This window comes from Anoplophora glabripennis, unplaced genomic scaffold (assembly GCF_000390285.2).
Source record: "Anoplophora glabripennis isolate ALB-LARVAE unplaced genomic scaffold, Agla_2.0 scaffold17, whole genome shotgun sequence".
Lineage (NCBI taxonomy): Eukaryota > Metazoa > Arthropoda > Insecta > Coleoptera > Cerambycidae > Anoplophora > Anoplophora glabripennis.
Window position 1 is genome coordinate 2,080,927 of NW_019416231.1, and position 16,949 is coordinate 2,097,875.

The 16,949-nt window shown below is 33.8% G+C and overlaps 2 protein-coding genes across 2 annotated transcripts; one reads left to right on the forward strand and one right to left on the reverse strand.

The window, feature by feature from the left end:
- The first annotated feature begins 5,837 nt into the window (after window positions 1–5,837).
- Window positions 5,838–9,057, forward strand: LOC108917807 (brachyurin). The gene is made up of 4 exons (XM_018724567.1): window positions 5,838–5,938; window positions 6,377–6,588; window positions 8,399–8,781; window positions 8,837–9,057. Exons 1-4 carry the CDS (start codon window positions 5,882–5,884, stop codon window positions 9,010–9,012), a joined length of 828 nt encoding a protein of 275 aa, XP_018580083.1. The 5' UTR covers window positions 5,838–5,881; the 3' UTR covers window positions 9,013–9,057.
- An 870-nt stretch (window positions 9,058–9,927) lies between these two features.
- Window positions 9,928–16,149, reverse strand: LOC108917820 (saccharopine dehydrogenase-like oxidoreductase). The gene is made up of 6 exons (XM_018724582.1): window positions 15,914–16,149; window positions 12,549–12,785; window positions 11,769–12,063; window positions 11,293–11,530; window positions 10,984–11,243; window positions 9,928–10,229 (listed from the first exon to the last, which is right to left on the reverse strand). The coding sequence occupies exons 1-6, from the start codon at window positions 16,095–16,097 to the stop codon at window positions 10,109–10,111; spliced, it is 1,335 nt and encodes a 444-aa protein (XP_018580098.1). The 5' UTR covers window positions 16,098–16,149; the 3' UTR covers window positions 9,928–10,108.
- Window positions 16,150–16,949: the final 800 nt, after the last annotated feature.

Sequence of the window (16,949 nt, forward strand, 5' to 3'; positions counted from 1 at the left end):
ATATATTATGTATGAAATACTATAAATTTTAAAATTTGTTTCCCAAAATGCTACCCTGTTCTGTTTTACAATCAAGCCAATCCTACCCTGGCGATTATAATTAACAACATACTAAACTAAATAATTATAGTAACGTGATGTAATTACACTGGTTTGTCTATTACTTATCCTCCTTTTTATGACAAATTTTAAGTGACTGAACTATTTGTGATAGCCAGTTTATTTAATTGTTTTCTATAAGATGCGTGTATTACAAGAAATTGACAAAAAATTATATTTCTAGGCGAAGTACTCAGGTCATATTTATATAAAAAAAAAGTCTTGATAAGCGAATGATAACCATTTTTTTCGAGGATCATTTTTTTTATTCAAGGGGAGACATTTGTTCATTAAGTGCATCGGTTAAGTGAAATGATACGAGTGTTTTCGAGAGTTCTGAGAGGTTTCTACTCGAGATGAAGAACTTTTGTTCCAGTTCGTTGATTGTTCTTTGTCCTTTTAATTCATACAACAAAAATTCATTATTATAGATAAGTGTAGTACAATTGCAAGTAATTAGTAATGTTTCACAATGTCGTTGTTAAATCTACTTATCCAAAGATGTAACGGAAATTCCAATTAAAAATATTGACAGATAGTCCTTTAAGTATTAGATTATACATGTACACTTGTACGGTAATGGTAACAGAAATCAGATTTTTTGGGTATAGTATTTTTCTATAAAGTAATACTTACTTTTGGTTATGCTATTCCAAGACTTGTACTAGAAAGTTCAAGCAATAGAATCAGTCAGAGATAGAGACAACTGATGAATTGAAGGATACCTTCTTCTTATTTTTATCGGCAGAAATATGCGAATAGACCTAAAACGACAGATGGTGGCAGCTTTGAACTATTTCAAAAATCATGATTCGAAAGAGATATGATAGAGTATCAACTTAAATCGTGCTTCGTTCTGATCAAATATTCATTTCAAAGATTAAGGAATGGAAAAATCATAAGAGCTCTGATAACTTCTGAACGGATGCCATCTGTAGTTTTAGGTCTATTCGCATATTTCTACCGATAAAAATGAGAAGAAGGTATCCTTCGAAAAATGGCATTCAGTTCGTCAGTTGTCTCTATCTCTGGCTGATCCTGTTGCTTGAGTTTTCAAGCTCAAATATTGGAATAGCATAACCAAAATTAAACAAAATCTGATTTTTGTTACCATTGTTTTTAGGAGTTTCACAAATTATGTTGTTATGAATTAATTTAGGGAGATAATAATTATACAAGTGGATATAAGTGTGGAATATAATATTTAGAAGACCATCTATCAGTATTTTTAATATACCTATGGAATTTCCGTTACATATTTTGATAAGTAGATCAGTCACCACTAAATAATTACCTCTATGAGTTAATACGATAAGATAATCATCGAACTGGAACAAAAGTCTTTTATCTCGAGAAGAAACCTCTCGGAACTATCGAAAACACCCGTATCGAAGTGAATAAAAAAATTGATCCTTGTAAGAATGGTTATCATTGGCTTTAGCTTTACCAAGATTTTTTTTATACAAATTTGATTTGAGTAGTTCGCCCAGAAATATATTTTTTGACAATTTCTTGTAATACACGCATCTTATGGAAAACAATTAAAGAAACTGGCTATCACAAATAGTTGAGTCACTTACAATTGATCACAAAATGGAGGATAAGAAATAGACAAACCAAGGTACTTGTATCACGGTACTATAATTATTTAGTCCGTTATTTTGTTAATTATTATAATCGCCCGGGTAGGATTGACTTGATTGTAAAACAGAATAAAAATTATCTTTTTGGGAAACAAAACCAGTTATAGTATATTGTATATAAAATATTATTAAAATTTAAGATGATTATAAAACAAAGAAAATACGGAAAGCAAACTATAGTTCATGTTTTACAACAAGGTTTTCATATTCCAAGAGTCCAAGCTTGCTCCGAAAGTCGATAGGGTTCATACCTTGGCTCCTTGCAGCTTCATGTCTTCTGGTCCACTTACGACCAAGTAAGTCACCTCTTCAGATCCCGTGGGTTGCCAGTTATATCTGTCCTGTCAAATGAAGGAATACTAATAAATAAATACATGAAGGAGAAAAGTGGTTTAAAAATTGATTTATGTGTTCTTTACCCGCTGCTGGCATATGAGTATAATATGTTATGGCAAGCACCACTCAAGTGTTTGTCTTGTTCTGAGAATGGATTTATATAAGTGTCATCCCATAGAGGTAGATGGCATCTTCAGCATGGCACATGCATGTAGAAGGAATATGATGGTAAGTAGATTTGTTTGGTATTTTTATTAAATAATGCTTAGCGCTGCACACGTGTCTAGAAGATCTCCAACCAAGCGAGACTGTTTAAATCTAGTCTCCAATTTAAAGATATATATGTTGAATATACAAATGTTATTAATAATAAAAAATTACCGTGAGCTACAACAACACTTAGGTTGTATATGGGTTTTTATTAATATGCCCACATAATCACGCGAATTGCTACAACCAGCAATACGAAGCTGCTGTAAACAAAATTGCTTGTGAAAACTTACGCTCTCACACCTAGAACAACCAATAATACTTTCGCTCTACTTGGAGACTTAAATTTATAATAATTTAAATACATATTGCAATATTGTCAATAAAGTATTGAGGTAGCTAATACATTGTATTCTTTTTATTTAATAAAAACAATGCTGCATTGTTTATTGTAGTATTTTCTCAGAGTAGTTGTATATTTTATACTCGAGAATACAATAGTAACTCACCTGAATCGAAATAGTTTTGGTTCCAACACAGAACAGTATTAGGAAGATTCAAACTACCTGATTATTTCATTTATAAGAATAACTAAATGAAGACATATTGGCGCCAAGGCCAGGACAGAAGGAAACCCCACGAACCACTAGAACTCAACCGCGACAGCGGTCCTGATGACGGGAAAAGGGCCTGCCTCTACATATATCCGTGCCTATAGAGATGGCGTAGATTAAGAGCGATAGTCCCGCTCGGTTCCGAGGTCATTGGCGCTTGGTTACTGTCCGCTGACGGAACCACAACAAGCTTTACGTTTAATAGTTACAAACATTCTAGGATTGGCTGTTAATTACAATCCTGTTGACATTTCTAATGCGTCTTTCGTCAGAGTAAGTCTAGGCGCTCACAATATCCGACGGACATAAACCACACAGCTCGCCGTAACCACCTCCAGCATCATTAACCACCCCCAGTACAGCAAAGCAACCCTCAACAACGACATAGCTCTGATCCAACTGCCCTACGCAGTACCGATGAGCCATACCATTCAAGTCATGCAGAAATAAGAAGTGGATCTTATTTGTGGAAGGGCGAAATGGGCGGTGACTATTAGACGCCTTCATTATAGCCATCTTTCCGACCCTGTATGTTGCGGCGATCATGAAAGATAACAGCCAAAACAGTTGATCCTGGGTAATGATCTGCGTATGACCAAGGTCGACGTTCAATCGCACCTCTTGATGCCTCCTTCAGATCCCTACCGTAGATTTTCGGCCGCTCTTAACCCCATTGCGTAAATTTAAAAATTCCAGCTTAAATTATTTTTGTTATTTACGGAATAAAAAAGTAAGACGCAAATTGTTATATTCTCTTGACATGATAAAATTAAGTGTTCATTTGTCTATCTAACATGCATTTTCTAAAGTATCAGATAAATATAAACAAATTAAGTGATTTCGGATATTGTATTAAAATCTCACACATCAATTAACCTTGATAAAGTTTTATTGAGTTATTACATTATATAAATTTGAAAATAAATAAAATATTCATCTATTGTAACATAAAAGAGATACAGTAACAGAGAATATCAGGTTTGGTGCAGCCAAAAAGTAATTATATTGTTCTGCTTGTTTAGTTTCAGTTTAGTTTCTTTTGCCTAAGAAGAAATCTGTTAAATTCAAAGCGTTAGCTTCTCTTTAGGTTTTAGCGGTGGTTTTTGTCAATTTAAAAAAAAGCTTGAGGGTGATAGAGCCATTTCTCATAGCAGATTTGAGGTGTAGTTAATGTCTTAGAAAATGTCAGATATTATTAAGTAAGCAGATAATTATAAATAAGTTCAAATATATTCCAAATAACTTAATCCATATTAAGTACAGTGTTTTATATAATCTTTAAAACGTATTTTTGCACATAAAAACAATATTCCAGAAATAAATCGAATTATGTCATCATTTGTATACAATATTACGACAAATAAAAGTGTAATGTTACTAATAAAAATGGCCAAGTCTTCATTATTTTATTCAATTTATAAGAAAATACTATAAGATACAAAATATTTCCAGTAGCAAAAACACAAGGACTTTTATTGTTTCTTTAATTTTTAGATGTTGATGTTGATACACTTATCATACCACTTATAACAACGATAGCTAAATTCGTTCTGTTACTAGCAATTCCAGTGACGTTCCTTGTTGAATATCATTAGTATTAGTATTAATACAAACATAGATGGGATATTTAATGGTAAGTAAAACGTATCAATAATAAACCGATTAACAAAACCATTGAAACTGCAAAACAGTGTTTTAAATTGACATAAGTCAAAATTGTAAAAACTTTTTGAGAACTGCATCGCATTAATCGATTAGTTGTGGCCATAGATAGCTCAGCGTTCACTTGTATGTCTTTTTTGTAGTAAACAAAAAAGTATCTGGCTCAAACCTGAGTTAACATCAGTTCTGATTTAGTTTTCATCAAGGAAATTGTCTTTTATTGTTTATGTTTCAAGCAGAATTATTAGCGAGCAAATTGTTTAAGTTTAATTCGAGCTTTCACACCCGAATTTATTTAGGTAGGTACTCAAAAAAAGTATACAAAAGCTGAAAACAATAATTTTGAGAAGGTACGCACAAGTGTTATATTATTCCATTTAAGTAAAACTAGAACCACAGACAATATAGCTTCGCCCCAGACCGCTACTGGAATAGGACAGCAGTTTTAAATTTCCGAATTGCCGATAGAGTACACCACCAGCAGAATTTTAGGAAGAATCAAATGCAGCGGCCCGCATTCCTACGCGTATCCTGGCAACATATAAACAACACTTTGGCAATGTTGCCAGGCGTACTTACGGATTTATTTTGTAAACTTTTTTTTATCAATATCTGTTTTTTCCCTGTATTTACTTAAATGTATGATGTAGGTATTGATAAAAATGTTTTAAAGAATCAACGAATATCTATGTAGTTTTATGATATTCTGCAGCGGTGTCACAGTTAGGTTATTTAATCATAATTTCGTTAATTAGCTACTATTTTCATTTTTGGTATTTACTATATACTGCAGAAAATATATTTCCAAATAAACAAAATTCGTAATATTTTAAACAGCTTGTAATATAATTTTTTTTAAAAAATTATGAAAAAGGCCGTATAACACGGAAACGGTGCGTTGAATTGAAAAAATATTTAAAAACATCTTTTTAGGTTGCCAATTTCCAGCATTTAAAGCGCAGTCTGAGGCGATAAGCGATATTGTCTGTGCTATAACTTTAATACGAAATTATAATATCCCTTCAATAAGTTTTTGAAGCGACGTCTATGTAGAAAAAAAAATTAAGATCGGGAAGAACGCATTTTCAGTTTGTTTTTAGTTTTATTTTTTAATCTTATCAAACTTGTATATGCAGGATGCTGCTACTTGTAAGTGGTACTTTAGGTACATCAGATCAAAATGTAATGATGCAATCAAGTTTTAATTTTAGCGATACAGATAAATATCTAATAGGTGAGATTAAACAAAATCCTCGGACCTATATAAATCATTTTTGTCATATCCCTTATTCCAGTCGTTCCAGGCGAAACAACACCATGAAGGTCGCTGTCGTCTTGGTTGCCATCTTGGGCTGTTCCAACGCTTTACCCTCAGTGAGTAAAGTTTTATAATTTTTTCTTGTAGTGAAAAATTAATTCACTTTTACAGTCACAATTATTCAAAATATTTGTATTTTTATACACAAACTAATAAGCATAATTTAATTGCAATCTTCTTATATACAGAGAGCTCCAGAATGATTGAAGTGTCTGGAGATCGCAGCCTGTGCCTGTCTCTATCAATACTACAGATTTTTATATGCTAAAGATGGTGTTAGAAACAGGCTGCGTTCCCCAAACGCTTCAATAATTCTGGATCTCTCGGTATAACAATAAAAAGATGTGTGACTGCAAACTCATCAAATTTCAGCAGATCAAGTTTTACCCCTTTTTTATAGAAGATACATTGACTTCAAGGAAAAGAAACTGCAACAAAATTAATGTTTGAAAAATCATAACCATAAAATTCAAACCAGTTCTAATCTTTTCCAGTTGGACTGGTCGAAAATCGAACCTAATTATGCGTATGTCAATCCCGTAAGCAACCTCTCAGTACCCGTTTTGCCCAGGATAGTCGGCGGGCGAGAAGTTGTTCCGAATTCTAAACCGTACCAGGTGGCTCTAATCATAGATGGCGCTCATTTCTGTGGAGGCGTTTTGATTTCCAGTACCTTCGTTCTTACCGCTGGTCACTGCGTGGAAGGGTAAGTCAGAGTAATTATTATTATCAATCAAATGATCTTCATCATACTCTGGAACATTTTCAACAATATCAGTCAAGGCAGGGTCAATAGCGTCTTCCAGTAATTGTACATTTGGCCAGTCAAATTACCAGGTAGAAAAAAAGGACCCACCAGCCGGACACCGAAAATTCCAGCCCATACATTTAATTTTCCGGTTGCTGTGTATGCACCTCGTGAAAAACTCTTAGGTCTGAACCGGACCAATAGCGGCGATTGTGACGATTTAACGTCCCGCTCAAGAGAAAAGCTGCATTCATCAGAAAAACAGATGTTAAAAAGGAACTGGATCGTTCCCTGCTCGTTCACTCATTATTTCGCAAAATTGCAAACGGCGGTCAGAATCATCCTCATGAAGTTCCTGGACTAAATGTATTTTGTATTCTTCTTCAAAATGGTTTGTATGCTAGTTCGATTGATCCCAGGTACAGATGTCAGCTGCCTCGTACTTAATGTAGGATCAAAATGAAGTTGTCCCAAAACTGCAATTTCACTAGCTTCATTAACTATAGGTTTTTCAATTTCTGGTTTTTTATTAGCTACGTTGCCTGTCTCTTGAAATTTTTTTACTAACTCTAGAACATACTTCCTCCTGACATGTCGATCTTGATGTTGTTCATTAAATAGCTGAGCTGTTCTATTCGCACATTTATTGTTCATAAAGTAAAGCGAAATGACATCTACCCTTTCCGCAATGGAATAAACCATAGTGTTTAATTTTCAAAAACACAAATAAACTACCAACCAACGCCTCCAAATAATACTCGAAAATAATTTGGAATACACTAATTTTACGTTCATTGTGTGTGTGTAGCATTCATTTCTGGTTTTTACAATTGTGTTTTTTTACGAAAGTGTAACGCAAGAAATGCTAAATTTATACCATTGGCGTACTTAACTCGAATGACTGACATTTTTACCGTTACTAATTGTTTGTACATAAGTTTCAACTTTAAAATAAAAATTCTTAATAAGTATTGGGCGGAATTATAAAATTTAAAGTCTGTTGTAAAGAGAATTGTAAGAGCTTTAAAAAGAAATATTACTCAACCCCCAATGCCATTTAAATATTTTGGGGTGATGCTTACCTTTGCTTGGGGGTGAAAGTGGCGGAGTTAAAAATACCACCAAAGAATGTCCCCCTTTAATCTAAAATCGACGGGTCTGAGCGTTTTTCTACAATCTTGACGCGATTCCTGAAAATGGCCCTGTTTCGTTTTTATTTGGTCACCCTGTATGTAATCAAATGAAGTGCGTGATAATTAAAAAAACAATTACAAAGAAAATCCCCTCAATTGCTTCTCGGGATTATAATCAAATGTTTTTAACAAAATGACAGGTATAATCACATTTAATAATAACTTATTGACAAGAGCTTATCCAAGATATCCGTTTTGACAAGCAGCACTTGTATTGAATGAGTTTTAGATAAAATCTAAATCTTCCACACATTGTGCGATCATCCCAAGTCAAGTCGAGGATTAGCTTGGATCCCCAGCAATTGATTGATCGATACTGTCGCGAAGTTATCGAAGCTCTTAGTGCAGTCTAGAAGTGCCAACATTAATTCCATAAGCAATTTCTAACTAACCAAGTCTTGTATCATCATGTCACTATTTGATGACTATAACGATCCTTTAACAATGTTTTGACTTTGAAGGAGAGGAAATCTCAAAAGAAGACAATATTGCTTAGTTTGTTGCCTGTTGCTTATTGCTTTCAATTTGAGTACCTCCTTTCACTCGACATTATTCTGAATCAATTCGTTTTTCAGTCGCGCCTACATCCAGATCATCTTGGGGGCCCACAACATCAGAGAAATCGAATCCACCCAAATAGTAATCACCAGCACAAACATCAACGTCCACCCGGACTACAACCGTCTTAACCTCAACAATGATATCGCCTTGATCAGATTCCCCAATGCCATCACATTCAACAACAACATCCGACCGGTTGCCTTGGCTTCGGCTAGTGCAGGGTCTTTCGTGGACTACGAGGGTACCTTAACCGGCTGGGGAAGACTGTCAGATGCCCAGACTAGCATCGCTTCTACCTTGCACGCAGTGGACGTAACCATTATGGCGAATTTCTGGTGTTCCAGGACCTACGGCACCAGCGTCATCATAGATTCCACTATTTGCACTTCAGGAGTTGGTAAGTTAGATAAATGTTGAGAAAAAAACTCCCGCTACATATGCCTTTAACACAGGTGCCGTTGGCGGATGTGATGGCGATTCCGGAAGTCCTCTGGTGGTGGAAACGGCCCTGGTTGGAGTTGCGTCATTCGTGGCACAAACGGGATGTCAACAAGGCCTTCCAACTGGCTATGCGAGGATCACATCATTCCTAAGCTGGATTATACAGAATTCTGATCTGGAGGCGTAAATTATTCTATGGTTATTAATTTTCTAATAAACTTGTACCACTGAACATTTTTTACTTCTAACTTCGTTGCAAAAGAGGAATTGTTTGTCTTATACAGATCAGTATTGACAGCATTATCAAATATACACCGATTTCGAACATATTAGTTCTCATCGGTATGCTATAGGTGAAACAGCTGACGAACGATTTAGCTATTTAGATTTCTATCCTGTCAGAACATGTTTTTTGTAATTTGGGTCACTCTGTACTCTTTTATACTTCTTTTAAGGAGGTTTTAGTTCTCACTAGTAGGTAGATGGTAAAATATTTTTTGGATGATCCCATAGAAAAAAAGTCTAATGGAGTTAGGTCGGGTGACCTAGGCGTCCATAGAACAAGTCGGCGTTTGATAAGTACTGACCCAGTAAAAACGAGGTGGTACATAGCTCATTTTGACCATTAGACCAGTAAGTGTTTATTTTTAATGTTTAGCTATTTTTAAAGGTTGTTCCACTTGGTATGGTTAAATAAATTAAATACATGGAAAATTAAACTCTAACTGTAGATGCCCTTGTACAAACTGTTGTTCCTATTGTTTCAAAAATTGATATACACGGAAATGTTCTGGAGTATTATTATTTGCGCATAACCTCATTTGTAACATGTTCTTAGATTGATGACCTCATTTAGTTCGCAAGACCTGGCTCTTTGCAATTTTTTCTTATTTCCGAAATTAAAATCAGTGCTGAGAGGACGCCGTTTTCAGACTATTGATGACCTCAAAGCAAAAAGTTCAGTTATTTTCTAAACAGATCTCATATTTTAGAAAATAAGAAAATTCATCCAGAAAACACGTTTTTATAACAATTTTTTTTTTATGTAAACCTTCTGACTACATCTTTGGAAAGGAATTGTAGAAAATTGTAATAATATGGATAAAAAAATACGAAAAATATATTTAAAACATGTATAAATATACGTATAATATTAAAATTAACTTCACCACGACACTATTCTTTGAAGGAACAATTTTCATGTATAAAAATTTGATAACATTTAGATTTTTCTTTTCCCAAAAAATAGTCCAGTTTGAAATAATACAAGCTTCATCTGCAACTCATTCCGGTGATTCTACAATTTTCTTTTGATAAATCACTTCAAATTCCACGCGTTGTTTGACAAGTTGGTCTATTAAAGTCGTTTTCGCAAAACATGCCCCTGCTGAGAACACTCCGCCCCTGAAACATAAAAAAAATCAAATTATTTACATATTTTCCTTCAGAAGAAATGGGGAATCGCCAAAATAATATTTTATACTAAACATATTACACAAAAGTAATGTTGTCTTTAGAAAACAATTTAATTCTGAATTTGAATCATATACAGAGAGTTCCATTGTGAAAAATGATTTTTTAATTTTAACCTTTTTGGTGTTGGTATCTGGAATTGGACCCGGTCGGAGTGTTTTTGCGTACCACTATTTCCTTTTCCCGAGGTGTTTTCCAGCGAGTGCGCGAAAATTGGAGTCGAAGGTGTCGTGCGTTCATCGAAAATAGTGGTGGACATTTTGAGCATATGTTGTAGTTTGTTTTGTACTTGTGCGTTTGCGTTTAAAAATTACTGAATCTTGCTTTTTGGTAGGTCCATAAATTATTTTTAATACGTATGATTATTTGAATCTTTGGGTACTTTAATTACATATTTTTCAAATTCACAGTTTGATTAAAAGTTCCTGTTTTAAGTTATTCACAATTAATAAACTTCGAGCTAAAATTTAAGCACAATACTATCTTCACATTACAAAATCAATACATTTTATTTTATTTATTTAAAAACTGGAAAACAGTTGTCTTGGAATTTACTAAATGTTTCACAATAATAGTTGTTTACATTTTTTCCGTAGGACAAGTCTGCGCGTGCACGCATAGTGTGCATCAGCTGTGCTCTGAAATATAGGTACAACTTCTTTGTTCATTTATGATTACCACATACCCTTTGGGTAACTTCTCCTTTTCGGTGATGATCGTTATCGCCGAGAGGATTACTCCAATGCAAATCACCTCGTAACCATTCCTTCCACTGACGCGTCCAAGGATACACTTATCGCACGGCTTGTGATACTGATAATCGCCAGGACCTACACGATCGTCCCAACCTTCGCCGTAAAGCAAAACTTGATAGCAGGTATTCCGAATAGTTGTTTCTGTTGGAGGTTCTTTTCTAAACATGCCAAGAGAGAAAATTCCTGGATACTGAAACGGCAAGTAATAACGCTTCCTCTTAATTTAGGATAAGTCTTACCCTCAGCAGAAGACTGCGGCCCCACTTGAACCTAGTAAGAGGATAGAACATCAGAGCGAATAATATAATTACGAACACTTCGGTGAATGATTTCACGACGTAGTAGGTGTTGATTTGTGTAGGCCTCTTACGTTCCACTTCGAACAAATACTTTTGGGTTCTTTTTATCGACGAGGCATCTGCTGTGGGTAGGGGGACACACCAGCCTTCCACAACTTTGCTTCTATGAGGAACATATCTAAAAAGACGCGTGCTTTAGTACTATATGGAAGAGATTAATGTAAAAAGGATAAGAAGGAACGTCCTTCTACTAAAACTTTAAATAAAAGGTAATTATAAGCAAAGTTGGAACTGTACTGAAAATGCTACAATTTCGTTCTTTCCCTGATCTGGTTCCAAAAACAAACCCTGTCCGAGAGATGAACAATCAAGTCCATTTATGTACATTACCTTTTAAAATACCTCGAATCACTTACTTCTGTTTGACTTCCGGTTGATATTTGGACATACTCTCCGGAAATAACTTCTTATGATTTTGTACAATCTCTTTCCAGTTAGCTACAGCATGAACAAGAGATTCCCAAGTGCCAACATTTATTATAGAACTAGAATTGTAGCCGATCATCGACTTGTTGTGGCCGTCTTCTTCTGTCCAAGTTTGCAGATACGTTTGTATGGAATTCAAGGTACCTTTGAACTGTTTCTGGAGGAAAACAACGCCAAGATCAGACGGAACGCAGTCAAATCCACATGCTGTCACAGCATAAACACCTGCAACAACACTACTTAGTCGAAATATTAACGAATATAGAACAACTCATAATAAAATAGTAGTAAGAAGAAACATTTTGAAGTATGTGATGAAAATTGTAAACAAGGTAAAGTGCGCGAAATGAAAGAAAACCAGAAAATTGGTCTTGACAACGCAGCACAGTCTTAAATTTAAGCTGGAGAACGTATAGTTCACTGAACTACAATGGGCTTTGTTTCATTTCAGTTTGTCTAAATATGAATTAGTGCACAAAAAAATGTGTAATTTTGAACAAACGGCATTGTAAATTACAAATTTCTTTACACCAAAACGTTATTTGAGTCTCAAACCAAGTCCATTTTATAGAAAATCTGCGTTAAAATGGGGGAAAGTCTGTTGTTTGTGCATTAAATCACATTTAGACAAACTGGATAATAAAATCTATAAAAATGTTTTGCTGGTTGCCTACTCGCTATAGAGCCCTCTTAAGAAAAATATACATTACCCTTCTCTCTCGCTGCGTCATTCAGTTCCAGTTCCAGTTTCTCCATGAACTGTGGTTCAGCTGAAATATCCACGTGATCCGTACCAGCGGCTATACAAGCTTTAACCACTGGTTCCCCCAGGAAACGGAAAGGACCACAGCAGTTGATGACAACTTTAGCCTCTCGCGCTATCTTATCCAAAGACTTTTGGTCGTTCACATCAACAACAAATATGGGTATCTTTTGCAAATCAGTACCTGCATTATAAAAAAAAGTTGTAGAAGGGGTGCATGTCCCTCACGGGTCCATTTTACTTTTTTTAGCACTTTTTTGTATAAATTTTAACGTGACACCATATTACCGATTTTGAGAATAGCTCTAACTTTTTCTTGTTATTACGCACGAAAATATTCGCTCACAATCGCAAAAAAAACTGAAAGTCGAGTTCTAGGCTCACATATCCTAATTGTTGCAATTTTATAACTTATTTTTTGGGGTAAATTAAGAATTAACAAATTCCACTTTTCATGCTGTGTTATAGATAAATTATGGAATTTTAACATACCTGTTAAATAGCATTTTGTTGTTTGCATATTAAACAGCAGACCTTAAAATTTATTTTAATTCGTAATCTTTTATATTCATACAATGTACTTCTAAAAATCTGCATGTGCGTCATAATTTTATGTTCAAGGGAAGCAATCCATCTTTTGTTATTTAAATACTTCACTGTCTTTTTCAAAGCGCAGAAAATAAACGTTGTTTAAAAAAGAAAAATGACAATTTAAGAAACAGAAATAATATATTTTTTTTTAATAACTATAAAAACAGTACACTCAAGCGACACAAAAATAAAATTGTGTATCATGTATTAAAAAACTTTTTGAATGTGAACATATTTGAAAATTTGCATGAACTTCCCTAACAATTGTAATCATTTAATAGAACTTGTAAGGGCCGATTGTGAAAAGCATATCGATGTACGAATAAATCATGAACTCAAAATATTTATTTCAGTAAAATATACGAAAAGACAAATATTAAATAAAGATCAATAAATTATATTTAAATTATTTTGTAGGTCTATTTAATATAAGCAAGACATTAAAATATATTATTTTCTGAATTCCAAACTTGAAAAATGAATATTTGTCAGAAGTGTAAAAATATTGTTTAATCCGGACCTGTAGTATATGCTCTAAGGTTTGCGCAGTCAGATTACCTCGCACACTCCACTTCCCCGCAATTTGCTTTCACTGATACCCATGCATTGGAATTAGATACAGCCAGTTTAGTTTCTGTATTAATGTATGGTCTACGGTAGGGTCTAGGGCAAGGGTCGGCAACAGGCGGACCGCGGTCCAGATCCGAACCGCGGAAGGTAAAATACTGGACCGCCAAAAATTTTTTTAAAGTATAAATTACTCAAATAAATTATTTAAAATATGTTTTTTACGTTTAAGTGCCAATCTTACCATTTTTTCTAGTATTTTACAATTGTGTGAGTGTGTGAGTTCTTAATGGTTAGTAAGCAGATTAAATTTGAGTCCAAATTAAAATAAAAAAATAATATAAATTTTTTTTTGGACCTCGTTAAAAATTTTCAAAAGTATCCGGACCCCACCTAAAATTACTTGCCGACCCCTGGTCTAGGGTCTAGGTGTCTAGGTGGTATATGAAATAAAAATATTGTACCTACTACAAGTTTCGTTGCAGAAGATGGAAAACTTTTTGATGGTATTATTATAATAACACTAGTATAACAATTGTTCAAATTGTAGGTTCAATATTATTTAGTATATCGTATAAATTTATTTTTCAAAATTTCATTTTTATTTAACTTCCATTATTCTTAACTTTCCCTTAAGGAGGTATATCGGGTTTACTCAAATGCACAGATATACTTGAAATTTATATAGCGTATTGCCCCTGTGCGTCATATTTTTTTTTAATTATTTTTTTTTTAATCTATATTTTGAGATATTGTTGTTGAAAGTTGTTCATTTTAACATAGGTTTATATGGCGAAGATGGACGGTGCGAGGCTCTTTTTTTGCCCATAACTGAGCAAAAAATGTAGAAATTGTGAAACAAAACTTTTCCATAGATAGTACACAGTATTATCTTATTTTTGATGTAAAACTAATGTAAGTGTTGAACATAGTACAGCTATATTAATTAGAACAGAAACCAATAATTGCATTTCTGTCTGACTACTCTGACTTGAAGATTAATGTAGCAACGTTGCAATCAGCTGACAACAAGGAGGAAATACATTTGAAAGACTTGATAAAAACGAAATTCCTAAATTTTTTGTAATGTTTTTAAAAAACTAGATTAATTAGAAAATACTAGGAAGCTGTGATATATTTATTGGAATAAAAAATACAGTTGATAAATCCTTTTAATATATTTAATGGTTTATAAAAACATCGCAAACATTACACAGCAATATTTAGGGTTACATAAAGTTTTCTTTACTTGATTAATATAATTAGTAATACTTGAAATAAAGCATTTATACGGAATAACAAAGGAACATAAATATTTCTCAGCAAACTTTATATCTAAAAAATTAGTTATAGTTGCAAAACTTTTGTGAGTAATAATGTAATTTCTATCACAGAACCTTCAAAATTGCATTCAACATTTTCTTCGACTTGGACGAGAGATCGGCGCGAGCGAGTGTCATTTCATTTCTATAGAACTAAATTAACATAATTCTCGTTGTTTTACCAGTTCACATGATTTACGGATTTTAAATAAAGGATACAAATCTTCGCGAGGATAATATATATATTTGCTATATATAATAATTATATTGTACATAGTTTACACACAATACATTTTTGAACGCGTACGCATCTTTATCCGAATTTGACGCGCAATATCTCCGATGTCCGAGGTCTGTAGGTTCGCAGTGTGTACAACTGCTAGTCAATTATTAGCGCTGTTGCCACATCTACATAGTCTTTATGCGTTCATTAAATATAATTTAAAACTACTGAAATATGATATTTTTATGTTGTTAATTAGTCAATATGTATGCTATGTGCATATGAGTAGATTTCTTTACTATATAGATAATGTTTATGGCAAATAATTTTAATAGAATTTAATTTTTTCAAATTGGCAGCGGGCTTTAGTTCCATAAAAAAAGCATAGGACCCCCCTGCGCTCCTCACTTCCCTCAGACCCCGATATACCTCTTTAATCATTTTTTTTATTTTCCCAATTCAAATAGACTACACTAATTAATTTTGTACGCTATACAGGGTATACAATTTATTAATTTAATAGATTTTAGACACTTATTGATTGCAAATTTGTTTGCGTGTTCATTATTTACAAGTACTTATAAATAGTACGAAAAATTCTGTACGTACCAATTTCATTCCCAACGTTCCTTAATACTTGCTCCAGTTTTGATCTCGAACGTCCAGCAACCCCCCATGTCAAATTGTAGCCATCTGATTGGCAAAATTTGTTGATATACGGAACGCACCGTTTTCCTGTAAACCCCGTAGCACCCAGTAACAATAAATCTAGACGATCTGACATATTTAACATGTAGAGCAATTCGGGTGATTGACCCACTGCGCACTAATTGTAAGTGGTATCTGTCGTAACGCCGCGTGATCTGATCAACTAACGTTGCAGGCAAAGCAGGTTTTCGGTATAATTATCATCGTACTCGAGTTCGAGTGTTCAAAGTCATTGGGGCAGACATTGCTCGGACGGTGTTCGAACTTTTGCATCGCGACTACCCAGAATTGAACATTTAAATGTCTGTGAAAAAATGATATTATTTTTATGGCGGATTTGTTTACAAGAGAAAAAATGAGGAAGATGAGAAATTAATTATTAGAATATTTAAAGCAATTTACGATGTCTAGTGTAAAAAAGAGAAATATGTGCCTTGGGAAACATCCAAAGTTATATTATAATAGCTAAAATTAATCATCGAATGTCAGGACGGCTTCGGATCAACGCAGACAGGTCCAATCTACACGGCACCAATATCTCTCCGATCGGACCTTCCCTGTGCGCAGCGGTCGCGGTCGAACAATTGTTATACGAGTATTTTGGAAGAGTACTATTCTGTTAAAAATCTTTTAAATTAAAACTTTTTTTCTTTATTTATGGCAACTTTATCAATTCTCCATTGTATAGAAGATTTTTGATTATTTATCTTAATTTGAAGAAAAAAAAATTCAAGTAATTTTTTCGTTCCGTTTTCGGATTATTATGAAAAATAGAATAGTTCTAAGACTGTGCTCACATTGAAGAATATACAAGGTGGGCCATTAGTGCGAGAAAGTAAAATAACTCGCTTGTTATTCATAAAACGGAAAAAAAGTTTATATAAAAGTTATACAGAATCAAGAGACCTAAACTACAAAATTAATTTGATACATACAG